Raw genomic sequence first — 27,935 nt, 5'->3', positions numbered from 1 at the left:
AAAAAAGTAAGAAATCAGGAAGGGGGCAAACACTTTTTCACACCACTGTATATATATATATACATATATATAGATATATACATATACATATACATATACATATATATATATACACATATATACACACACACACACGTATATATATATATATATATATATATATATATATATATATATATACATATACATATGTGTTTCGGCACTACCTTGTTCTCTATAGCTGATGTAACGTGAATCACTCCTGTGTGGGATCAATAAAGTTCTTATCTTAGCCATCTGAGAAGTTCAAATATATTGTTTTTGGTGCCTAACTGTTTCCCAAGTATATTAGTGCGTGTGTGAATGAATAAATGAGAGGCATTAACGTATATTTCTTTATAGAAAGACGCTTTATGAAATTAAGTCCATTTACTTGTATTAGTTTACAGCACAGCCTTGCCACATCCAATATGACGGCGATGTTGACGTACGGCTCAGCGCTCGATACGGCGTCTACGTATATATGTCTATGGTTTTAACCATACCCTCGATCTAGTTCTGACGTATGGAATTGAAATTGATAACCTAAAAGTCTTTCCACAGAATCCCTCGCTATCGGATCATTAATTGATTACTTTTGATTTCTTTTTACTCGATTACACACCACTCTGCAACAGTTACTATACTAGATGTTTATCAGATAGTGCTGTCGCAAAATTTAAGGAAATGATTCCTTCATCGTTAAATTTAACGATGAAGGAATCATTTCCTTAAATTTCCCGTACCGACTTTAAACTCTCCCGAACTGATTATCTTGTCGATAGTGCCATAGGCTCGCTGCGAACAACACTTGACTCCGTAGCACCTCTTAAAAAGAAGTCAACAAAGCAAAGGAAGTTCGCTCCTTGGTATAACTCTGAAACCCGCAAGTTAAACCAAATATCGCGAAAATTTGAAAGGAATTGGCGATTACCCAAACTGGAAGAATCTCGTTTAGTCTGGGCAGACCGTCCCAAAACGTGTAAGAGGGGCCTCCGCAATGCCAGAGCAAACTATCACTCAGCTTTAATAGAAGAAAATAAGAACAACCCCAGGTTTCTTTTCAGCACGGTAGCCAGGCTGACTGAGAGTCACAGCTCTATTGAGCCTTGTATTCCTTTAGCCCTTAGCAGTAATGATTTTATGAGCTTTTTTGATGACAAAATTCTAACTATTAGAGGCAAAATTCATGACCTCCTGTCCGCAGATAGTACCTATCCGCCCTCAAACACAGCTGTAAGACATAATATACATTTAGATTGCTCCTCCCCGATTTCTCCTCAACAACTGACCACAGTGATTTCCTCATCTAAATCATCAACGTCTCTTAGACCCCATCCGAACTAGGCTACTTAAGGAGGTTTTACCTTTAGTTAACACTCACTTATTAGACATGATCAATATATCTTTATTAACAGGCTATGTACCACAGTCTTTTAAGGCAGCTGTAATTAAACCTCTCCTAAAACAGTGCAGCATTTGACACAATTGACCATCAAATTCTGCTACAGAGACTGGAACATTTAATTGGCCTAAAAGGTTCTGCACTGAGCTGGTTTAAATCTTATTCATCTGATCGTTTTTAGTTTGTTAATGTTCACGATGAATCATCCTTACATACTAAAGTTTGTTTTGGAGTTCCACAAGGTTCTGTGCTCGGACCAATCCTATTCACTCTATATGCTTCCTTTAGGTAACATCATTAGAAATCACTCTGTAAATTTCCATTGTTATGTGGATGATACACAATTGTATTTATCGATGAAGCCAGAAGAAACTAATCAATTTACTAAACTTCATAATTGCCTTAAAAACATAAAAACCTGGATGAGCACCAATTTCCTGATGTTAAATTCAGGCAAAACTGAAGTTATTGTTCTTGGCCCCAAACAACTCAGAGACTCTTTATCTGATGACATAGTTTCTCTAGATGGCATTGCTCTGGCCTCTAGCACTACCGTAAAAAACTTCAGAGTAATATTTGACCAAGATTTGTCTTTTAATTCTCATTTAAAACAAATCTCACTGACTGCATTTTTTCATCTGTGTAATATTGCGAAAATTAGGTCCATCCTGACCCGAAAAGATGAAGAAAAATTGGTCCACGCTTTTGTTACCTCTAGGCTGGATTACTGTAACTCCCTATTATCAGGTTGCTCTAATAAGTCTTTAAAAACTCTCCAGCTAATTCAGAACGCAGCAATACGTGTACTAACAGGAACTAAGAAACAAGATCATATTTCTCATATTTTAGCTTCTCTGCACTAGCTCCCTGTAAAATCCAGAATTGAATTTAAAATCCTACTGTTAACTTATAAAGCTCTCAATGGTCAGGCTCCGTCATATCTTAGAGAGCTCATAGTGTCATATAATCCCATCAGAACACTGCGCTCTAAGAATGCAGGGTTACTCGTGGTCCCTAAAGTCTCCAAAAGTAGCTCCCAGCTAGCCCCAGCTCTCCGTTTGGATTCGGTTAGCTCCGGTTTCACTACAGGCAGATTCACTCACTACAGGGGCGAGGGAATAAATCCTAAACAGCCAATCAGAGTGATCTCTTTCACCGACTAGGTCCGCTGCCAATTCAACATGCTCAATCGGCCGAAAAGCCGCCAACGGCAACACCGAAGGGCTGACGGTGCGGGACACACCGCAAAAACTAGGCCGACAGACGCTCACTGATGGCCGACTGTCGGCTTGGTGTGTCAGGGCCTTAACATGTACCTGAGGAAGCCGACCTGCAGACAGTGAGTCTCCTAAGTAGAGGGTAACAGCAGTAACAGCGCCAAGTCACCATCGGTCGGGCATCCCTCCTCCTCTTTCAGCTCTCGCCAGCTTATGGAAGCCGGGCCAATATTAACCCTTGTTCAAGCTCTTGTTTTATCGCTCTCCAGTTTTCATTTCTTTGTCTCCTCGGACAACACCTTCACTTCCTTTTCTTTGTCGCTTCAGCCATGACAACCACGTCTAACTTCGTTCACCTCGGTTCGGCTACGCTACTCTAAAGAGAGGAGGGGGATATGACGTATGCCGTAAAGCAGCCAAATTTTGTAGTCCTTTTTGTGTCCGGGTTCCTAACCGAACTCCGAAACTGCATAGTGCCAGATGCTCTCAAGCAATGATAGTGTCATCCAACCTATTGTGAGTTGATGTACTGTCTAACAGAAATAAACATTTACGAGAAACTCAGTGCGCTATATAGCTGTACTGAATTTAACAAAGTTTTTTTTAGTAATTGAATTATTCAAGTTACTCAAGGAATTGTTTCAGCCCTACATGAGACAGTAGCGCCCCCCGCAGTACGCCTGTAGACAGTGACAGGGCTAACTGTTAGCCTCACATGGCTAATGTTACCTATCAGTTATTAACGGGCTAAACAACATCACACTGCATTACCTAACAGTTACTCACGGTTTTTACTCACATGGCGAACGTTACCTACATTTTTTTTTTTAAAAAGGGTTTATGACAGAACCATTACGCGGTTTGAGTTTGTTGGAACCGTTTAACAGCTTGGTGTTGAATGTTAACTGTTGCTGCTGCGTTAGCTGGAGCTAAACAGCAGCTAGACTGGCAGACATTGAACTGACTGTTTGCCAGTAAGGCAGCGGCTCAGGAGATGGTACTTCAGCGCTGCATCTGACCCCTGGCACAATCGTGTTGTCTTCCTCTACAACTGTGAAAAACGTCCAACGTCCGTTTGGCTCCCTAGTCACCATGCTGTGCATGCTCTTCTTCTTCTCCTCTGTGTTTATTAGCAGTGTAGATGCTGCACCAGTTAAGACAAAAAAAGCAATTTCGCTCTGTGCTGTCTGTTCTGTTTATTAGATATAATTTTATTATCCAAATAATAAATAATAATAAAAACCTCCCTATTGTCAGCCAATAATCTCATGGCCTGATACAGATTGTGCATCCCTACTTAACACCACGGTCCTATTGCAAGCCTTGCCACCCCTGAAAAACACATTTTTATCTTCTGTTTGTGCATCCCAGCTCCTGTAGCAGCTCTTCCTCTCTGCTCCCCTCCCCTCGCCACGCCACGCCACGCCACGCCACGCCACGCCACGCCACGCCACGCCACGCCACGCCACGCCACGCCACGCCACTCCACTCCACTCCACTCCACTCCACTCCACTCCACTCCACTCCACTCCACTCCACTCCACTCCACTCCACTCCACTCCTCACATCTTGCTTTGCTGTGTCTTGTTTGTGTCATAGAATGGTTGAGGACAGACTACTTGTTAAGAAACATTCTGAGCTATATGACCCACGATCCCGTCATTATAAAGACTATGGCAAAACAGATATTTTCTGGTGCGCCAAAGTTCTGGAAATCAGCTCTTCAGGTGAAGAATCAGGTTTCATTAATGGCTGTCCATACATGGTTTCAAGCTAATGCAAGTAAAAGCAGTACAGATCTTTTATAACCGTAGTAATAATTGTGTGTGGTCATCTGTTGACACACTGCAGCGTGACACTTCCTATCGGTGTGAGGGGCGGCACTTGATGCGCTTACAGTGACAGCAGTGCGTTTTCAGCCTAATTTTAAAAAGGATGTGTCAGGTTTGCAGCTCTTGAAGGTAGGTGAAACAATCCACAGATTCAGTGGTAGGGGACACATTTGTCTTATTTCACTGTGTTTTTATTGGTAGCTATTGTTTGGAATGCAACGAGTGGGCAGCTTGAAATGCAGGTTTAACCTAAGAATTTACCGTGGCACCAGATCAACTGACCTTCTTTTCAATCCCACTGAAGAACTGGAACATGGTTATGTTAGCTGGAGGCTTGGACATGCCCAGTGCCATGCAGATGCCCTTCAGTTCCTGGAACACGGGGCTGCCTGACTCCTGGCTCTTCTTTTCAGGCTTATTGACCAGAATCATCCTCGACGCCTCCAACTCAGACACCAGAAAGGCTGAGAGAAAAATTGTACTGGTTTCATTTAAAGCAATATCAATACTATCTCAAGTTAAATAAGACGAACTCAGAAAGTGAAAAATCTTGCTGAACAAATTGCCTTGGCACAAAAGAATAACAAACTAGAATTACCACCCTGTGGTTCCATGCCTCCGCAAACCTGTTAAGTTTCTCTTACATCCATGTCTGTGAAAACATGGATGCTTCACACATATCTTCCCCCCGGCAGCACAGAAGAGCTATACAATCAGCACAGTTACAAGGCAGACGCCTAAGATTATGTTACTAATTCAGTATCTGACCAAATGTCTCTCCCTCTGTTTCTGAGATATGATGACCAGAAAAGTGTTTTTGCCACAGTACAGATGACCTTTGACATTTTGAATATAAAAAGTCATCACTAACCGAAATTTGTGTGATTTTTTTTATGATCAGTGTAAGAATTCTTGAGTCCTTATGGCAAAAACATGTTTTGGGAGGTCACAGTGACCTTCAACCACCAAATTCTAATTTGTTCATTCTTGAGTTCAAGTGGACATTTGTGCCACATTTGAGGAAATTCCCTCAAGGCCTTCCTGAGTTATAGTGTTCATGAGAATTAGATGATTGCATGGTCAAAGTGACTTGACATTTGGTCAACAAAAACTAATCAGTTCATTGTTTAGTCCAAGTGGACGTTTGTGCCAAAGAAATTCCCTTAAGGTGTTCCTGCAATACTGCGTTCATGAGAATGGGACAGATGTATAATGGACAGACAACTTAAAATCATAAATGCTTCCTGTCACGGCTATTGCCGGTGAAGAGGTACAAAACAGAAATTGAATTAAGGGTTTTGAATTTCAGCTGTGTTCATTAAGGCATACAGAAAATCCGGTCAGGTGTCTGCAGTCTGAGCAGTTCCATGGAAGCTGAGTTTGGGGTTTAAAAGAGTTAGTTCAGATTCACAAAATAACAGAAAACTAACAGACTGAGGCAATCATAGCCAGCAACTCCTGTGCTCTGTGTGAGGCAAAATTATTTTTTGTGGCTTTTAAAAGAAATCATTAATGGATATAACAGCTTCAGTTCTCTATCAGAAAGGGCTGCCTGACGACAAGGTAACACAGTAGAAATATTTTACATACACCGTAGATACATACGCTTAAATTTTTTAGTCTAAAATGTGTTTTACTGCTACCTCCCTCCAGAGCAGCACATTGCATAGCTTCTGTGCAGATACTGCAGACTGCTTCTCCAAACTGAGGGTGTGTCGACTGCCACCTACTGTAGGTATTAATGAAGCACTCAAGCATCCCAACACTGCTCTATAGTACTCAAATACTGCTGAATCAGAGAACGCCAAAAGCATCACCAGGAAAGTGAAGCACTGGCACACTTGAATAGAACAGTGCTCAGTGGCTTCGTGTGCCACTGAGCAGCTTTCAAAGGAATGGAAAGGGGGCCTGCCTCCAACGCTGTATCAAATTCTAAAGGCAAATACAGTAACACTCATTTACAGACATATTGATGCTACACCCTCACAGCTCTGCCCGCTGTAGTCTGTTTACATAGTGCTACGTCACGTTTCATTGCTCTAATTGGTTGTTGGTCTGTCCAATTGTATCCGGAAACATTTTGGTCTATGACTGTTGATAAGATTATTTGGAAATTGACAATGGACTTAAAGGTTCCAGATTCACTAACATCTGCAATTTAGTCTGGTGATGTCAGGCTCGTAATTAGAGCATAGCTCCATCCAGCTTCCACCAGAGCAGAGCTTTAATCAGCCAGAACACCTGTAAGCACCTGTGTGGCTGTGCAGAGCCTTACATATGACTGCATGTATATGACTGAGCAACATTTTATCACAGCTGGGTGTGGTAAAACAGTTCACATAAAGTGGAACAGACTTTAACCCAAGGTTAAAGCAGTACTGCTATTTTTCATTATATAATTTCAGGTTGCTTTTTAAAATGAGATGTTTAAAGAGCTGTGATCATACTGAGGAGCAGCAGGCAGTCTGTCCTTTTGAGGAACCTCTGGGTGATGTCTCCACTGGTGAGGACTGAGTATGGACAGGAAAGCTCTGACAGCAGGCCGCTCATCTCCAGCTGGAAGCCCTCTGCCTCACTCGGACCTGGGAAGGGTATAACGACACACACACCAAACAATTAAATCTCACACATACCCAGTCCAATCAAAAAGACAGTTACAGTAGTTGTGTTAGCAACAACCTGGCAGATGTCAAACAGAAACTCACTGCTAAATTTGTGACAGCAATGAGTGTGTTAACATGGATGTGACTAACCTGTTCATGATTGGGTTTTTAGAGTGCCCTGTTTATGAGTCTTACCATGTAAACACCAAATCCTGTTTTCAAAAACCTGGATAAGACCTTATCCAATTTATTAGAAACCCAAATGCTAGCTGAAGAACTCCAAAAGAAACCAGGACACTGTTACATGTTTACACCTTCTCCCATTTACTGAACACCATCGACTATCTGCGCGGTGTGGCTTCATCCAAGTGACTTAACAGAAACACAAACAATGGCAGCAGCAGCAGCAGCAGCATGTCACTTCCGGAGTGATAAAGAAACAGAGTTTTGCCTTTCAGTAATGAAAGAGGCTGCAGACCTTTATCCACCTACATGGTGACAGCGACAGTCTGGCCCTGGTGTGGGGGAAAGTGTTAGAAGAGTAGAGCAGCTGTTTTCAGGAATAACGTTACGCTAGCTCAGTATGAACTGTGTGTGGTTGAGACAGAAAGACATAGTCAAGGCTGTAACTTCAAAAAATTTTCAAGCAAATGAATTTTTGCTGTGCCACTTTCTGGTGTGACCCGGCAGAGTGTTTTTCACAAATAAATGTAAGAAATGTCCCAGACATAAGAAATGTTCTGTAACTGTTAGTTTTAAATCGCTCAGCCCCCACGAAAATAGGGGCAGGGCTCTAGGCAGCTAGTGGAGTGGCAAACAGGTATGATGCTGAAAGAACATTTACTCCAACTTTGTTGGTGTCTTGGACTTCCACCCATTTTCATGTAAGTAAACTTTAAACTTGATAAGGTTATTCTTGTTATTATTGTTGAAAATGTTGGTCAATTAGTTAATTTTGAAATTTTGTGGTACAGCTCAAATGCATCTAGCTAACGTTAGCTTAATGGATTGATTCATGTGTTTATTTTAAAACAAATGCAATTCAATGAGGTCATTTAAATGTCCACAAATTTTAGCAAGTCACCCTAGCTGGCATAAATACTGGATGCATGTGTTTAGCTTAATAATTCAAATCTACAGTTAACATTAACTGATTGGATATTTGATGTGTTTGGCATCCTAAGGTAAATGTCTTTAAAAAGTAAGATGGTCTAGTATTTTTGTTGCAATGGTGGTTGTGTCACATGTTTCTTCAGATAGATTTTTTTTTATCAAACAGATCATGCTCCATTTATGACAATGACTTAAATTGCTATGAAACAATTTCATCGATATATCTCAAGTTCAATAAACCAAATTATTTTTAGTAGCATTATACAATCTGTAATAAAAACTAAACTGAGATTAGCTATATTTGCAATATAAAGTAAGCCAAATGCATAATCTATCCCTGTTTTGTCCTTTCAGTTAAAATCCCCTCACTTAAGACTGGATAAGGAACAAGCTGAGGGAGGGAGACAAGGAAGGAAGGAAGGAAAGGTGTGAGGATGACAGATAATTCTTTCGAAATGTCTGGAATAGTTTGAATTACATTGTAGAAAATAATCTCTTCAAAATGCTGTAGTGTACCCACTTTAGATCACCTATCACAAAAAGTGTAAGTCAACATTCAATCATCAAATAGGAAAACTATAAATAAGCTGTATCATTTTAAAGCGAGTACATTTAATTTGTGTTTCAGGGGAACATAAAGGCCTGATCATGGAAGCTGCTGTAAGTCTCAAGAAGACTGGCCGTTCCCCAGATTTAGGAGAATGTCTCATCTGTCAAGAGAGTACAAGTGATAAGTTAATAAAGGGACTTGAGGCATTAAAATCTGCTTCAGAGACGAGACACAAACTGTGCGACTGTGGCAACAGAACTGTAATTGATTGAATCAAGGAAATATCATCAACAGATGTTGATCAGCTGTGGTGGCACAAGTCATGTTATTCATCATTCACAAGTAAAGATAAAATTGGAAGATTACAAGAGAAAATTCAGACATCCAGACAACAAAGCTGTGAACAAAACACATCAACTACTATGCTGCGGAGCTCAACAAAATCTGTCAATTGGGATCTTTGCATTTTCTGCCAAGACACAAGAGGGAAAGAATTAGTATCATCTGTCACTACATTTAAGATGAGTGATGAGATACTGGAGTTGTCCAAGTACGACCAAGAGGCCCATGTGCGACTAGCAGGTATTAGTGACCTTATCACAGCAGAAGGGAAATACCACCCAAACTGCTACAAGAAGTTCAAGCGAAATGCCACAAAGACAAAAGAAAGTTCTGAAAAAACAGATCTGGCAATGGAATGGCTTGTTATTGAGATGAGGACATCAGCAAAGAAGGGACATGTACTTGAACTGTCTGAGGTTTGGAACAGATACCGTGAATTAGCACAAAAGGCCAATGTTGAAGTTCCAGCATCATTTAGAAGCAGGAGATCTACATTCAAAGAAAAACTTCAAGTATATGCACAGGATTCATATGACTTCAACGCTGTACCTAACAAAAATGTGTTGCTTGTTCCCAAGAAATTTGTACATGTGCCATTTTCAGATGTCATGTCAGAGGAAGAAGAGTCTTGTGCAATCCCTATATATCAGTCTGATGAGGGATTCAGAGCGATGGTTCATGTAGCTCTGAAATTAAGAGAAGACATATTGGCACACTCCAAGTACACTGGATTAGTTGTCAGTGAAGAAGAAATGATAGCATGTGTTCCTGAAAGTGTTTTCATGTTCATCTCCTTGATGTTTGGTGGCCTCAGTCTGTTGGAACAAATTCCAAATGATGAAGAAGACATCACATTGGAGAGGGAGGAAGCTTATACTCAGACAAGAGTTCTAAGCTTGGCACAAGATCTTGTCTACAACGTGACAGGAGGGAAACATTGGACACCCAAGCATATGGGGCTAGCAAGTACATTGCACCAAGCAACGCGATCAAAGGAACTGGTGAAACTGTTTCACAATGCAGGACACATCATCAGCTACCACAGCTTGCTGCAGGTTGACACCGCTATGGCAGAGAAAACACTACAAGCCATGGATCCAGAAACTGGAGCAGTGACTCCACCTAACTTTGTGTATGGAAGATTTACACATTTTACATGAGACAACATTGACATAAATGATTCAACACTTGATGGCAAGAACACCTTCCATGCAACACAGATGGCAGGCTGGCAACGTGGTCAAGAAGGCGACATGATGATTAAGGATTTGAAGCCATCAAAAAAGGAAAGCCTTCAGGTTCCTATGGTAATGGAGATGCTTGTTCCAGCCAGAGTTACAGAAGGAAAGGCCTGTCCAAAATCCACAGAAAATACCAAGGAGGAGTGGTTCAAAAACTCAAATGAGAATGGATCAACTGTAAAATCTACCGCCAAAGACATGGCATTCTTTTTCAAACGTCAGGATCAAGGACACATGAAGGAAGGCTGGACAAACTTCAATCGTAATCACAGTGAAATGTCACCTGAAATGACAAGCATTGGTTATATGCCCATTATCCAAGCACCTGCCCATGACCTAGATACACTGAATACAGTTGTGCTGAGATGCAAACACGTGGCAAGAAAACTTGGGCAGCATTATGTTGTTATCACAGTGGATGAGGCATTGTTCTGTAAGTTGATGAAGCTGAAGTGGGCAAATGCTGACTACATGGACTGCCTCGTCACATTGGGGGGCCTTCATACTGCCATGAAATTCATGTCAGTCATAGGCAAGCACGTCCAATCATCTGGACTGTTGGAAGCATGGGTTGAGGGTAGGGGTGTGCGATATGGACAAAAAATAATATCTCGATATTTTGGGGGATTTTGAAGATAACGATAATTAGACGATATTCTTTTAAATATGTGTTTTTAACAGCCTGAGTTATAGCTCATTAATTGTTTCTCATGGATGATATTAATGGAAAAATGTTCTTAACATTTCTTGCTGCTTTTTTACCTGCTCTCTCTGTTTGACTCTGGTGACGGCCTTTTGTAGCGTCAATTCCGGGTCCATTTGCAACTGTTCAGATAGGTGTTTGTCCCGCAGACTCACCACAAGCCTGTCCCTCACCATCTCATCATGTAGAGCCCCGTAACCGCAGTGCTCCGCCAGGCAGTGCAGCGCCGTAATGAAACTGTCGGCCGTCTCGCCCGTTTCTTGATGCCGCTGATTAAACTTTGCTCTCTCAAAGATCACATTCCTGCGATTCTCTTCTGCTTGCGTCTCCAATCCAGAAGCAATGCGGAATCTGTCGAAGCGTTTAATCCATTTAGGCCAGTCTTCAACCTTGAAGGTGAACTTTTCCGGCGGGGAGACTTGAAACTGTGCCATGTTGCCGCTTCGTTCAGCTAACTGTGGCTAGGCTAGGTAGCTCCGTAGACGGTCTTCCGGTACTGCGAACTTTAGCCTGACAGGCTGGGACCTATCACTACAGTTGACCCACGTCTTCCGAAGCTGCTGGAGCATCCGTGGGCGGTGTCGCTATGTTGTCTCGTTAATGTTTGTTTAGCAGCAGGCTAACCTGCCGGGAAGGTGCCAGTGAGAGATCATGTGATCACCTAGGCGTACTGCGGCGTGCTGCTGCACTCAAGTTACGTAACTCTTGTTCGGTGAATGTGTGGGGTTTCAACCTGGTTTCAACGTGTGTTTTCAGTTGTTTTTATGACCTCATTTGCATACTCGATAACGTAAATTTGCACATTGTTAAAACAACAATGACGGGCTGTGGCCGTGCTGTGCCTGCTCTCTCCGGTTTTACGCCAGGCTCGGCTCCTTTCAAAGACTCCTTGCGAGTTTTGCACAGCAGCGACCGAAACTTTGCTCTCAAACCACAAAAAAATGTGATGGCACAACAGTCTCCTTCAGTACATTATTCTATGCTTTCTTTTGATTTTCACATTGGCTAGTCATCCTGTTTAATTTGTCTTCTGATTAAATCGGAACCGCTGAAACAAGTTGTAGGAAGCCTCTGCAAGTAATTGGTTGCTGGCAGACACTCTGTGCTGCAATAAAATGGTTAATCAGCAGTGCCGTGCACTCTAGAGCCGATGCGCTGCTGGTTCTGCCGGCCTGAATAGAATATAAAGTCTATAGCCTTACTGTTGTGTACAGCATTTATAGACTGAGCTGAGTAGTGATGCACGGGTCAACCCGTAACCCGCGGGACCCGCAAACGGACCTGCGGGTCGGGCAGCAGTGATCGTCTTTTAAATCGGTCTGTAAATGATATTTTGACATTATTGGCTATTACTGTCATGGCATCCGAAGGTAGTGATGCGTTGAGCAGGTGACAGTCCGCGGCCGTTTTCAAAACACACTTGTGTCGCGCACTCCAAAAGAAACTTGTTGAAACTTTAAACAATAATTTATTGTACAAAACGGGGGAAACAAACGTTGACAAAAACGGTTCCATAATTCATATTAAATTCAAAAGATAACAAAAAAACAGCTACAAGTTAGAGGGAATTGTGATAAAGTGGTAAAACTTGGCATTGATCCACAGCCTCAGACGGATGCGCTCAAGCCTGCCGTGCACAAGCTCCGTTGGTAGGCGATACTATATTTTCACATTTTTAACAATGCAATTTAAAAGTTTTGATTTTTATTGATAACCTACATTTACCAACAACAAAAAGACTACATTTAGCACCAAAAAAAAATGTAAAAAAAATAAAAATAAAAAAAATAAAATAATAATAATAATAATAATAAAAAAAAAGTAAATAAAAAAACGAATATCGAATACCAAATTTTCATAACGAATACCTACCCATAGAAACGAATATTCGAATATCCGAATATTTGGGTACAGCCCTAGAGGAGGCATCATTGGAATCACAAAGACATCTTCAGCTCTCAGCAGGTGGGCTCTGTCTTTCAACCTCAGAACCAAACTTGGCCATGACACCAAAGTGGCCTTTGGTCTGGGAACAGGTGATGACGGCATCCACAATGAAAGCACTCAAGGCAGAATGAAACGGGACTCCAAAGATGAAGACGCTTTGCTCACAGTTTTGCAGAGATTTGGTGTTTTTTCAGCTAGCCTGCCCCAGACACTGCAAAACATTGCAAACAAAGACATGGCTACCCAGGAAATTGAAGATGACCTGTTGAAAGATCAGTTGGATGCATTTGTCGAGAGAGGCTGATGCCGTGTGAGGAGAGAAGTCACTTTCAGGGACAAACTTACACAGAACAAGTATTTCACTTCACTGTTTGAAGTGCAACAGTCAGTCCCCAAAACTGGGAAGGCAAAAACTGTCAAGGCAGACAGAAACATCTTACAGCGCCCAGTCAACCTCAATAACATAATGACACATGAACTGTTCGTAGTACCTCTGTCTTTGGCAGAAGTAAATGGGCAGCTTCGTACAGGTTCAAAGGCAATACTTGTCAAGATGTTGACTGCAGATATTTCATGCCCTAATCACCTTGAAGCCAGAGACCTACAGGACGAACCAATGCTTGTCATTGATGGTCAAGCTCTGGTCATTGCCATTGGCAAACCACAAGCAGCAAAAACGTTTGGAGACTTAGCAGATGTGTTTGTTGAATCTATTCTTCAAAGTGGAGCACAGTTTCAGCGAACTGATGTCCTGTTCGATCGCTACCAAAAACATTCAATCAAAGGTGGAGCACGGAAATGGCGTGGAAGAGGTTCAGGGGCAATCAGGAGACCAGTTACAAGCAGAGATTTGCCGCTTCCTGAAAAGTGGGAAAACTTCATTGCTCACCAGGACAACAAGGCGGGCCTTGCTCGTTTTCTCTCACAACAGCTGATTCTAAAAGCGCCAGCCAACAAGACCATTGTTGCTGCAGGTGGCTTCAGCAATGATGAAAGAGCCGAAGCTTCTGACCCAACACTTGACACTGACAGCTTGGAAGCTAAACACGAAGAAGCAGACACAAGAATTGTTCTGCACTGCATTAGAAGCAGTGCAGCAACCATTGTTGTCTCTGCAAGAGACACTGATGTCTTAATACTGCTGACTGCTTACTTCCACATGATGCCATGCCAACGAATCTAGATGAAAGCAGGTACAGCTAAGGCAAGAAAGTACATCCCAGTTCATGAAATCGTGGAAAAGCTGCAGATGGAAGAACATGTCCTCAAGCTGCTCCCAGGCTTCCATGCTCTTACTGGGAGTGACTCAAAGTCATACATTTAAGGCCATACAAAGAAGACATGCTGGGATGTGTTCGTAAAGCATAGCCATCTGCTTAAGGATCTTGGTGAAGGTCCTGACCTCGATGATCACACAATCACAGGTTTTTTTCTGCAAATTGTATGGCGCGATGAATGCTGACAACATCAATGATTTTCGATCAAGCATGTTTATTAAGGGCATGACAATAGAGAGACTACCGCCAACCAAAGATTCTCTCTATTTTCACATTCAGCGTTCACACTTCCAGGCTTTGGTCTGGCGACAGGCCCACTTGCAGCATCCAGTTCTACCACCCGCTGAAAAAATGGGATGGAAGATTGACAACAATGTGCTTGTACCTCAACTCATGTCATTGCCTCCAGTTCCAGAAGCCTGTATGGAGCTAATTACTTGTGCCTGCACTACTGGGTGCAAGACAGCCCAATGCGGCTGCAAGCCTAACCCATGTACTGCATCTTGCAAGTGTAGAAACTACAGTGACACATTGGCTTGTTACCACCCACATTTTTGGTTTTTGATGTTTTGATGTGCATTTAATAAATGTATCAAAACTATATAAATGGCTTTTATTGTCATACTTGTATAATTATTATTATCATAAAAAAATATAAATTAATTAATTAATACACTTTTACAACTTTTGCAATATGAAGAAAATATTTATTTATGACAGATTAACTTGTGGACTTTCTAACTTAGACTTAAACTATGTAAGATCATCTTTATTAGTTGTTTAAAGTAAATACATGTAAAGATTTCCTGTTTTTTAACTAATTTTTACATAATTTATGCAATTTATGCTAATAAGGAAAGGTGTCATAACTGCAACATGGTAATGGATGAATTCCTGGATGTCACAAACATGGTCATGTACACTTACATCACCTTTATAAGTTAACAAGAAGCAAAATTATACCCATTTCCAGTATTTGGCATAATTAATTCGCTTATTATGCAAATTACTCATTTATGACTGAACGGTGACCGCTAGAGCTCGGCATATGGCAGAAATGGATTCAGCACATAAAAATCATATAAAAACAACATATGAAGTACTTTTCCTCAAAATGCCTACTATGTTATTTTCTGAAGGGTTTTTCAATTTTCGGTCCTGACTAACAGAAGGTGACAGTGGATGGGCTCAGAGCGGACAGCTGTTGCCGATCGAAGAAGAGAAAAAAATTTAAGTTGGTTTCTTTATGTAAATATCACAGCACCTGCACAAAAAGACTGCAGAAATCAGTAAACATTTACTAGTATTTATCAATATTACAAGGATTCCTCTGTCCTCATGTAAACATTATATCCTGAATATGATCATAACCGGGAAAAAACTCATAAACAAATTATAGCTGCTGCACAGCAATGGTCAGGGCCGGGCAATTTTAGGCAAAATTAGGCAATTCTGAGCAACACACACACTAAAACAAAGCATATCACAACATAGAAGCTACATCATATAATTATGGCATGCCCTTCAAATTGTGGATGAGTGGCTGAGGTGATCAGACTCAATATACAAAGGAAAGAAAAAACTCAAGAACAAGAAAGTAAGAATAACATTAACTGCTAGCAATTATGAACAAACTGGCCTGATCTAGCTTAAAGCTAAACATTATCCATGGTGACAAAGAAGAAAACATTTTTTAAAATGTAAAAGTAGCTATTGGATAGACTCTGCATATTGACTGATAGCTAAGCCACATAAACAGGGAAAAGAGACAAGGGATAACAGGGAAAAGTGTTGATAAAGAGTATTTGTGTCTCCGCAAAACTGCCTGGATCATAATTACTTTAACCTTGGTAGTCTCTAATCCACATAGCATGATGCCTGAACATAGGACTTTCACATTAGAATATTTGCTTAGCTGAGGCTTGAACTCACAACTTATGAGACTGAGGTCCGTCTTCTATCTCACTGAGCTTTGGCAAGTGACAGTTCATGTGTGGCTTCACAAATTGACTAAGCCAAGCATGAGGGTGCCAGACAGTAGCCATCCATGCCATGGAAAAACAAATTTCAAAGTGAAAGTTCCAAAGCTGTAGCACATATGGTTGATTTGTTATGAATTTTCAAAGTTTTGACATTTAGAGGCTTGCTGTAGCGCCACCATCAGGACTATTGTCTTGTGTTTCCAGTTGAGGACATCTGGCATGGGACTGGACCTTTATGAAAAGTTTAGGTAGATTTCTCATATGGAAATGTTGCACGAGCTGAGGCTTGAACTCACAATCTTCAACACCAAGAACCTTTCTCTGTCTCACTGAGCTAACTGGCAAACAGAAATGTCACATGTAGCTTCACAAATTGACTAAGCCAGTCACCTGTGTGCAAGACAGCAGCTGTTAGTGTGTAAAGGCAGATTTCAAATGGCTGTCAAAAATTCAGTTATTAAGACAAAAGTCCGAAAATACACAAATTGCATCTAGACAGCATGGAAATGTTGGTAATTTGTTTTTAACAATGATTTATTGGCTCCATAAGTGAAAAACTGATGTTTAAAAATGCCATTTTTGCATTGACTCCAATTGTTCGCATGAGAGCAAAATTCAAAATGCTGTAATTTTGTCATTTTTTTAATGAACATTGAAAATGTATTCAGCAAGAATTTGCAAGTATATGTTTACAATACCGTTTACAGTCAAACATTTTGATGCACTGTAGGCTCAATTTTCGATGAATCCAAAATTTGTGTGGATCGTTTGTGTAGGACAGTCTGAAGATGCTCTGTAGCAAGTTTGGTGTCAATTGAGCAAAAATTGTGGGAGGAGATAGGTTTAATACAAACAGAGTAATGGATTTCATAATTTGCAATAGGTTTAAGTGTACAAAAGTTTCTTCAGTATTGGGGCTACATTTTGGTGAAAGTTGCAAATCTGTAGCACATATGGTTGATTTGTTGTGAATTTTCAAAATTTTGAACTTTAGAGGCACCGTTGTGCAAAGTTTGGTGATTTTTTGTGCATGGGAAGTATGATTTCCTCGGAAGAAGAAGAAGAAGAACATGCAGCAAAACAATAGGGTCCTGCCGGTTAGGCTGCACGGCCCCTAATTATTCATGTCCGTGTAAAAGAAGTCAGTGATTGAAAATGTCCAAATGTAGATTTTCCCCCTTCTACCATAAGTTAAAAGCTTAGTAATCTAACCTAATGACTGTAGTTATAGACTGAAGTATATATTTCACTTTTCATGTCTTTGCCATTGTCATCAACCTTCAGCTTGGAAGAGAAGAAAAAAAATATAATTTGCTGTCCAACTGTTCTGTCACCATTCATTATGTTCTATTAGACTTGGGCAGTATGGTAGTATTATGATATACCAGGGTATTCAAAAATCCCCACGGTACAATTTTTAATACTGTCATAAATACAGGCACTCCTCTCGCTATTAAAGTCAGTCACACACCACCAGAGGTCAGTCTCCGGTCTCTACTGGTGGGGTAGGCAGCTGAGCTTAAAGACACCGTAAAGACACCGAGACACAGAGTGATGGAGAAATAACGCCTGGGCCACACTGGCTGCTTAAGCAGCCTGCGTGTGTCATGGAACCTGTATTTCCACACCCATCCAGCGCACAGTGGATTGCAAGCATGTTTTCTACATCTTACTCAGTGAATTAAGGGTTTATTTTTATTTCAGTTTTTTATTTTATTTTTGTTAGAACAGTGCACTAAGTAACTGGATGAGTGATAAGAGTAACCAAGACGCTTTGGGTGAGTTTTATTTGCACTTGCACTTAGTTTAAGTGCGAGTTAATGAGGCAATCAACTCAACTCAACTTTATTTATATAGCACCTTTCCTACAAACATGCAGCCCAAAGTGCTTCATGTGGCAAAATTGGAATGACAAAGACACAAAACAATAATGTATTAAAAAGCATACCAACCAAAACAGAACAAACTGACAAAAAAAGTCTAAGTTCCGTGACCGAAAGAAATGAGAAGGAAAATGGATGTGAGAATATTACTTTTCTTGACATTGTACGAGTTGCTATTGTGGGTGGGTGTAAATAAAAAAATTTTTTTTTACTAATTTGTCATATCATCAAGACTGTTGTTATCACAAAAATACCCTGAAATATCGTGGTATTATTTTGGGGCCCTATCATCCACCTCTAGTATGAAGGTATGAAAAATTACATACAACCCAAGCCCATGTTCTATTAATTCTGCACCAGGAGCATCTTTACTGAACAGTGATGAATATGTCTTACAGTTAGTGGCGTGGACATTCTCCTCTAGCTTGCAGTAGAGTCTCAGCTCTGAGATGATCCAGGCACAAAGCTTAGTGAACTCAGATGAAGCTGCTCCTCCGCTCACAGCACCATCCAGAGCTCCTTCCTCCAACAGAGGGCCTTGGTACCTAAAGTGACACACACATGAACACATGCACAACTCTTAGCTTCCCTCATCAGTACAGCACAGCAGTAATAATACCGAGGTTTAGTTCAATGAGCAGAGCCAGGTTTGACTCTCATTACCACCAAACTCCACTCTGAAAACTGGTTATTTACTGAAGTCTTCACTGTTTAGTTCAGAAAGTGAAACTTAGGGACTGTTCATTACTTATGAAGGGGAGAGGGCGCTGCCAAACAGGGCAGGCATGTTACATTTTTTATTAAAGCACTGGGGAGGGACTTGTGTTTTTGTTTTGTTTTTTTACTTTGGGTAAGATAAGGACATACAACTTGAAATGGTTGTATTTTTTTCTTTTAAGTACCCAGTGAACCCCAAACCTGGCAAGTTTTATTTGTTTGTTTTGTTTTTTTATATTGTCACACCAATTATCATTGGCAGAAACTGTAAAAAAAAACTTGTCTGATAATGAAATGATTTGTAAGGAAGATTTGCATTTTGCTCCAGAAATAAGGTTGCAACAGTATGGGATTTTCACTGTACACTGACTGTCTCAGAAAATATAGCAGTTTCACAGTATCACGATACTACAGAATTATTATCATTATTATCAGGCAGAATAACCGTTAAAGGTTAACAGAAAGGTTACCTTTGGTTGAACAAATGTTTTATTAACATAACTAAAACTTTTTTTTATTGGAGGGATGTGTAAAAAGTTTCCCTTTCGAAAATAACTAAAATATGGTGAGATTCTCTGTCTAGTTGCATCGTTTTCAATATTGTAGATTAGCGAATGTACATGTTATAATACACATCAATTTTCATATCACGGTGTATAACCAGTATACCGCTGCAACCCTACTTAGAAATTAGCTTTCTTTTGGTGATAACTATCAGTCCTGTCCCATTTGCTTTTTGCACTGGCTCCAATACCTATATGTGGTGTAAATATAGAAAAAAATTGTTAGGGCCTACTTATGGTTGAGGAAGTGTCATGCATTTTCTCCAAGTCACTAAGAGCAGCTGGTAGAAAAATGTATGTAGCTTCGGGAAGGGTCGACATCAGAAAACAAAACAAAACACATACACAAAAAAAAAAAAATTCACACCCGAGCCACCCCCTCCACTGATAAGTAGAGAACAGTCCCTAAATGAACGTACTTTCTGCACAGAAATAGGTTCGGGAGGAGAAGCTACAGGATATTTCAGCATAGTGACGAAACTAGTCAAGAAGCATTTAATGGTGTATTTTTAGAGTGGGTCTGGAATTGGTTAAAAGAGAGGAATGTGTTGGAGCTGTCCTGATATGAAGGGGCAGCCTCTGCTGACGCAGCTTGTGGCACGACATGCAAAATCAGTCTTTGGTCTATTAATACCGGTACATACACGGATACGGTTCATATTAACAGCCCTAGCAATAAAAAACACCCACCAACGTCAGGCTAACGTTAACCAAACAACAGCAAATTCACCGTTTGCCTAAAGCAAGCTCCATTGTAACGTTAATGCGCTGCTAAAACAGAAGAGACTGGTTAATGGAATGTCAGCTTTCGCACACCATCTTCATACAGCGGCGGCCATTTTTTAAACTTACCCTAAATCTTCAAGAGAGACAAGAATGTCATTCTCCATCCCAGTAATCTCTGGTTCTGCTCTAAAATCACGTCCTTTCAAACAGAGTTTTCACATTAGCCAGCTCAGCTGATACACGTTTTACTTATTATTCTTCTTCAGTGCGTTTTGATCGATTGCAATAGCAGCTTTTAGATGCATACCGCCATCTACCGGACCGGAATATGTAAAAAAAAAAAAACAGGATGCAGCTTACATCACTGTCATAATAAAAGACAGCAAAACTCATCTGTTATCTCAAAGACTTAAGTTATGTCTTGATTCAGTAGTGGATGAATGTCAGTCTGGTTTCATGAAAGGAAGACCTATATCTAATAATATTCGTCTAATTCTAGATCTTGTTGATTATAGTGACCTAACTGATGATGAAAGTTATATTTTATTTATAGATTATTATAAGGCATTTGAGACTGTGGAGCACAGCTTCCTCTTCAACACTCTAGATTTTTTTGTCTTTGGAAGCTTTTTCAAACGTGTAATTCGAACATTATATGAAGGCAGTAATAGTTCAGTTAAATTACCAAATGGGACCACACCCAGATTTAGTATAGAGAGAGAAATTAAACAAGGGGATCCAATTGCTCCTTTTCTGTTTTTGTTAGTCATGCAAACAATGACTCTTCATATTAAAAAAGATCCTTTCAAAGGCATTAGAATAGCCAGAGAAGAATTAAAATGCTGTCAACTAGCAGACGATACCACCATCTTCTTGCAGAACAAAGGTGAAGTTAAGAAGGCTGTGGACTGCCTTGGCAGTTTTTCCTTGGTCTCTGGATTAAAACTAAATATCAAGAAGTGCAATATTTTCCCTTTAAAAGATAGGCCGGGTGACTTAGCTGAAATATGTGGTATTCCTGTAAAAGATGTGGTATCTTACTTGGGTATTAAAGTCTGTAAAAACCAGGTGGATAGAGTGGCTTTGAATTTTAACCCATTAATCGAAAAAATACAGAAAAAGTTTGATAGCTGGCTGTTGCGTGATCTATCTTTGAATGGCCATATATTATTATCAAAAGGTGAAGGTTTGTCACAGCTTATTTATACAGCTATGGTATTGAACGTTCCTCTTGCTTTAATCAAAAAAAATTATTCGAAACTCTTCAACTTCATCTGCAGAAACAGACCTCACTATCTAAAACAGAGTGTTTTATGCAAGTCCTCCTCCAACGGTGGTCTTAATGTCCGTGATTTCAGTACATCAAACATAACATTAAAGGTAAAATGGTTAAAACATTATATTTAAGGGAAGAATAAAATGTGGTACACCATTATAAATTTAATCTTTGATAGAATAGATGGCATAGATTTCCTCTTACAATGTGACTTTAATATTGACAAAATTCCAATTCAGTTATCTAGTTTCCACAAACAAGTTCTTTTATCCTGGATAATTACATACAAACACAACTTTTCTCCTCACAAATGTTTAATTTGGAATAATAAATATATTAAATACAAAAACAAATCCTTATATATTGATAGTTTGGTTAAAAATGATATTTTGTTGGTGACACAACTACTAAACAATGACGGAGTTTTACTGTCATATACTGATTTTCTTAGCACATATGGAATTCCTATTACACCTAAGGAATATGCAATTGTCTTTGACGCTATACCCTCTGGACTCTTGAGACTATTACAGGGATGTAGCACCTAAGGTATTAATGCACAGTTCACTTCTAACATAATGCTGGGGGGTATACACTTCACAGACAGAATGTGCAACAATCATCATATTCGGGGTCTCTGCCAAGAGACGGCAATTTCATCTGCTAGGGCATTCTGGGACTCTAAATTTCAATATATTCATTGAGAGTCAGCTTGGCTGATTAATAAGAAGTATTGTGTCACCAATAAAGTTAGGGAAGTTTCTTTAAAAAATTTGCATTCAATTTATCCAGTCAACAAACTGATTTCAAGATACATAAACATAGACAAAAACTGTGTGTTGTGTAAAATGGAGGAGGAAACTGTTTGTCATTTATTTTATGAGTGCCCCAGTGTCAGGATATTTTGGTTTGATGTGGAATTTTATTTTAGGATGCTGACTGATCATTCTATCGACCTTGACTTGAAGGACATTCTTTTTTTATTTTTCTAAAGAAGACAGAATTGATTGTAAGAAACTGTTCCTATTAAACCTGTGTATTTTATTTGTAAAATTCTTCATTCACAAATGTAGATGGTCAGACCGGAAACCACGGATCCAACAGTTCAAGATTGAACTGAAACACTACATTGGAACATTAAAAGGACTGAAGAACATCAAAGCAGCCAAAACCATTGACATCTGCAAAGACTTGAAGATTTTGATTGACTGGTTATTATTAATCAATTATTGTTTTGATACCCCTATGTTTTGTATGTCTTGTATGTTAAGTATGTCTCATATTGTCTGGTATGTATTGTATGTTTTTTGTATGATTGATAATATGTTAATAAAGCATTATAAAAACCTTATGGGTAAAGTGTATTAAGTGGCCTGTTTCCTCAAAAGTTAGGCTAAAGAAATGTATTTTAAGACTATTTATAAGATTACCCAACAGCTGTGTTTGTTATGAAAAGGTTTAAATTGGAGGTTGACCCCTGTACGTCTGTGGTGAGAATGATAAAACATTGAAAGAGATCAGGCTAAACATTGAAAGACTTAATCAAATCAAATTTCTTGGGGTGACAAAAATGATAAAATCAGCTGGAAATCAAACAGTACAAACCAAACTGTCAAGATAGTGGGGCGCCATAGCTCATAAAATCAAGACAACAAGTTCAGTTTGTAACAAAAGATCCAAAGTTGGTACATAATGTAGCTTAATATATGTAGAAGACATCTGGATATCGGGATGTTGCATATTGGCATGACCATGGAGGGAAAATCCAATATGGCTGCCACCCAAAAACTGGGCTCGTTCGAGATGAGCCAGGCCTGCGCAGATTCGATCACCGGAGATCGGCGCACAATGGCAGTTAGTTTTGTGTCCCACTTCATCCCGACTTGCTCTAACGTATTACAAAAGTGGACGGTGATAAAATTGCGAAAGCGAGGCGGCCGCAGGTTTTAGAGCCAGGTGCTGCAGTTGCTCTCCACCGACTGCACCGCCTGGCTCTCACCTGATCTAACAGCTGATTGGTTAAGATGTCCACTCAACAATATGACGTTTTAGATAAACTACTCATTTGTGTTGAATTTTAGAGATTAAGATTGTATTTGTCTGATCTGAAGGTTTATTCTGTGAACAGAAAACATGTTGTGTGACTGATGGTGAAGTTTAGGCTAGTTGTCAGAGACTGAATACATTCATCATAAACTATACAGAGTCTACTGTATGTTAACACTGGACTTTTTTAATTATTGAAGTATTTAGCAACACAGAGACTTGTGGTCAGTGGGATGTGAGGATTCTTAAACTAACATCTGTACAGATGTGAAGCCCTGGCTGTATCTGACTGAGCCTTAATGAAAGCTGTTGTCTTGTATTATTTTTCCTCTGAAAATATGAACCTTATAGTCAAACACAGTTTATTCAGCCTGTGTAGTTGAGGGGACAGGTCAAAGTGATATGATGCTGATTTACAGGAGAATTCATGTCAAATGGAGGTTAAACCATGAACATAAACTACAGATCACCTGTAAAGCATTTTAATAAATTAATCTATCATAATTAAAACAACTGGAGACTGAAAACAACTTTTTAATGAATTGACATAATTCCAGACAGGATGCAAGTGTGTCTGTGACTTCCTGTACGGACTGAAGGCTGCTGGAAACTGTCGGGAAACTGTCCGACTTCACCGCGGTTTTTTGTCACCGCCCCCGCGGCGGCCGCCTGCTCTCGTCTACTTTTCAGGCGAGGCGCAGTTCATCTCGAACGAGCCTAATGACGTACTGCCCGAGCTGTACGCATGCCTTTCTGCTGGCAGGCTTGGCATAAGCACCGGCGTACCGCATTTCATAAAAGCGAGGGTGGGGACACTGGCTGTACATGTAGCGCATGGAGAGGCAGCAGTATGTCACTAATCTCTGACAGGTGATGGCCACCATAGGAGCAGGTAGTGTGGGAGTTGTTGTTGAGGCTGAGTTGTACCACAGTAAACAAGAAACAGGTAGCGCACACAGCAACACCTTAACGTGCTGTAGCGGTCATGTTTTGGAGCGCACCCCTTTTGGTAGCAGTGGCTGCAGTTAGGTATTATTGGTTCATCCCGCCCTCTCGGTCCATCTGGCCAATAGCAGAAGCTCTTACTGAATTCCTTCGTTTGCCGCTAAAACTAAACTCGCTCCAGCTATAGTGTTGTGTGGATAAAAGTCACAGGAAAGAGACATTTACTGAATTTGACAGTATATTGTCCCTGCGTGTTGTCTAGGTAAGTGTGTGTGTCATCTTTGACTTATTGTAGTCTAACGTTACATGGACGTCATTTGCCACCACCGTTACGAGTATGTAAGCGAAGAAACGATCCACGTCGTTAAGTTAAAAAAAATCCATATTACATATTCCAACTTAATGTTGACTTGCTTATTAACAAACATACACATGCCATATGACATAACTCGATGGCATGTATACTTTTTGAGATTTTATGTTAAATTTGGCGCACATATGTTCCCCAAACAGATTTTGGTGGATGAGGACAGAAGGAAATAACTTTAACGGATAACTAACGTTAAGGTTACATTAACGTTACCTTCGTTAAAGGGATAGTTCCTTTTTTGAACTGGGGTTAACGTTATATGAGGTTTTCCATAGACAGTATATTGTATGCAGTAGATGTCCCCAGTTTGGATAAGCAGGCTGGAGTCTGACATAGAAGCTGAGCAATCTACTGCTGTGGAGGGGTCAGCAACAAAACATATTTTAGCCACCTTAAAATGTCCTACCTAAAAAAATCAATATCGGCCAACGTATACGCTATATGCAGAACATATTTATTGCGTTACCTTGATGTTAGTGATTTCCAGCTGGAAAATGAAGCAGTTCTATAGCTGTATTCAAAGCCAGACTCCGTTGAGAAAATAGTGATTTATCATTGCTGAACACAAGAGCTGCTGGTCTATCACTGCCTTGAACAGTTAATTTGTGTGTGTTGTTTTATGACTTTGGCGTTTAAAATGCTTGTTTAGATTCAACAAAGTCACACAATAACACAAACTACCGAACGGACTGAAACAGTGGTAGACTAGCAGCATCTGCATGTAATGTAAGCGAGCTAAAATAACTGTATATCTGTATATCTTTTAAATGTTGTGGCTTTGACAAGAGCATAGATAGGTAACTGAAGACACTAACCGCATCCCTGTTAAAACTGGCTGTCTGATGATAAGGTAAAGTGGTGAAAATACTCTCAATGTTGCATACACTTAAACTGATAATGTTAATAATAGGTGGGACTTTTTTTTTAGGTGGCTAAATTAAGCTTTGTTGCTGACCCCTCCTCAGTAGTAAATTGCCTTGCTTCTGTGTTGGACTCTTGCCTGCTTGTCCAAATTGATGGGCATGCTGACTGACATCTACTGGCACTGGCACATTGGCTATGGATAAATACCCCATTAGAGCTGGGTGATATAATGACTATGTACAATAAATCAATATATTTTCAAGCAAGATATAAATTAAGACAACACTGTCTATATGAATATAGGGTCAAGTTGTGTTACATAACGCATACCAGTGTGCATCTCTCCTCTCTCAAACTCTGCACAGCTTCGCCTCACTCACTCACTCACTCACTCACTCACTCACTCACTCACTCAAGTTCTCCAGCAACACTAAAAGAGAGACACAGAGCTGCTATTCTGTTTAATCTGTCTGTTAATTAGTCTACAGTGCGACGTCGGTCTATATGTTGCACGTGCTATGCTATCAAAGAAAACTGCTTTTTGCTGCCTGTTTTCCTGTCAGTGTCCCACAGCTGAGGGGCTGCACAGAAAAGGCTCTGTCATCCTAGAGCCATGATGGTAAACATCAACAACAGCAACAAATCTGCAATGTCAACATTCTTAGCATATATGGAAATTGAGCTCCTGTGTGTAGCTGTTTTGTGTTGTGGGTATACCTTTCCTCATCCAAAGTGTGAGAAGTTGTGTTTATTATTATTATTTCTCTTACAGTTTCAGAAACAAACAGTGTGGCTAAAATCAGCAGCTGACGATGGGAATCTCTGGATTGCTGCAGTTCATCAAAGATGCTGCAGAGCCTGTCAATGTGAAAAAATACAAAGGCCAGACTGTGGCTGTGGACACATATTGTTGGCTGCATAAAGGAGCATTTTCATGTGCGGAGAAGCTCGCTAAAGGAGAACCAACTGATCAGTAAGCATTTTATTACTCTAATTAATTACTATACTAATTAGCTTTAGTCACAATTTAGTCAATTTTTTATCCTTCATAGTTTTAGCATAGTTTTAGTCAACAAAAGTTCAAAACGTTTTAGTCAACTTTTAGTCATTATGTTTTCTGTTAGTTTATCTCTAAACTAATCCACTGACGCTAATTCAGGTATCAGAAATTAGAATCAAGGTGACAGGTTGTATAAAAATGTAATTTAGACAATTTTTTTCTACCACTACAAATAATTTCTACACACTTACAAACTGTCATTTCTTCAGCAGTGTGTGACAGGTTTAGGGGGTGATTTACGTGCACACACTGATCATCATTTGAGCAGCTCAACATCTCTCTATTGCTCTCAAAAACTTTGACACCACAAATAACTTATCTGAGACAACTAGGATTTGTACCCAGATTCATTGTAAACCCTGACTCATCCATCTCACTGCTAAGAAGCAGGAAAATAACTTAATTAAAGCATGAATTCTTTCATAATCTGCAACAGCTGAATTACAGCTCACTAACTCGCACCAACATCTGAAGCTGCTCAGGTGTGAGTTTTTTGGCTGGCATTTGAGCACAGCAGTTTTCAGCTTTCAGTGTCTGATAGTCCACCAATATCATTTTTGTCAAGTTTCGTCTCATCAAAAAAAATGAAACAGATTTCGTCTTAGTTTTTATTAAGATCTATTCTCAGCTTGTCATCGTCTTGTTTTTGTCATGGTAAAAACATCGTTGACGAAAAATGTATGTCAAAGTTTTTATCAGCCAAATTAACACTGTCCTAATGAAGCATACTTCAATGAACTATTGAAGTGCTTGACCTTAGCAAATCAAATACTGCAAAATGATGTACAACTACTTCTCTATTGTATAACTGGCTCTAACAGTAATCTTGTAATGAGGATTGACTGTAGTGTGTAGAACTGATATTGGCATTTTTTAATGTATCCCATCTTAGGTACGTGTGGTACTGTATGAAATATGTGGACATGCTGTTGACCTTCAGTATCAAACCAGTTCTGGTGTTTGACGGACGCAATCTGCCTTCAAAACAAGAAGTGGAAAAGGCTCGCAGAGAGTGAGTATTAACCTTGACTGTATGGATGCACCACACATACAGTGGTGTGAAAAAGTGTTTGCCCCCTTCCTGATTTCTTACTTTTTTGTATGTTTTCCGCACTTAAATGTTTCAGATCATCAAACAAATTTAAACATTAGTCAAAGATAACACAAGTAAACACAAAATGCAGTTTTTAAATGAAGGGGTTTATTAATGAGGAAGAAAAAAATCCAAAGCTACATGGCCCTGTGTGAAAAAGTG

The 27,935-nt window shown here is 39.8% G+C and overlaps 3 protein-coding genes across 4 annotated transcripts in view; 1 reads left to right on the top strand and 2 right to left on the bottom strand.

The window, feature by feature from the left end:
* fam98a (family with sequence similarity 98 member A) overlaps positions 1-20,410 on the bottom strand; it is a 34,822-nt gene extending 14,412 nt beyond the window's left edge. Inside the window, exons 1-4 of the mRNA XM_050070709.1 lie at positions 20,246-20,410; positions 18,510-18,658; positions 6,920-7,054; positions 4,755-4,936 (exon numbers count right to left, since the gene is read on the bottom strand). Of these exons, the coding sequence (XP_049926666.1) occupies positions 4,755-4,936; positions 6,920-7,054; positions 18,510-18,658; positions 20,246-20,283 (504 nt within the window). The 5' untranslated portion in view covers positions 20,284-20,410. The remainder of the gene's footprint in view (positions 1-4,754; positions 4,937-6,919; positions 7,055-18,509; positions 18,659-20,245) is intronic.
* The window catches only part of borcs7 (BLOC-1 related complex subunit 7), a 1,032,483-nt gene that overhangs the window by 784,207 nt on the left and 220,341 nt on the right, over positions 1-27,935 (bottom strand). The gene's annotated exons all lie outside the window — the stretch shown is intronic.
* exo1 (exonuclease 1) overlaps positions 24,539-27,935 on the top strand; it is an 89,597-nt gene continuing 86,200 nt past the window's right edge. The window contains exons 1-3 of the mRNA XM_050070684.1: positions 24,539-24,648; positions 26,393-26,593; positions 27,573-27,692. Of these exons, the coding sequence (XP_049926641.1) occupies positions 26,433-26,593; positions 27,573-27,692 (281 nt within the window). The 5' untranslated portion in view covers positions 24,539-24,648; positions 26,393-26,432. The remainder of the gene's footprint in view (positions 24,649-26,392; positions 26,594-27,572; positions 27,693-27,935) is intronic.

Source organism: Epinephelus moara, chromosome 19 (genome assembly GCF_006386435.1).
Source record: "Epinephelus moara isolate mb chromosome 19, YSFRI_EMoa_1.0, whole genome shotgun sequence".
Lineage (NCBI taxonomy): Eukaryota > Metazoa > Chordata > Actinopteri > Perciformes > Serranidae > Epinephelus > Epinephelus moara.
Note: the sequence above shows the minus strand (reverse complement) of the source record. Positions and strands in the feature narration are given on the sequence as shown.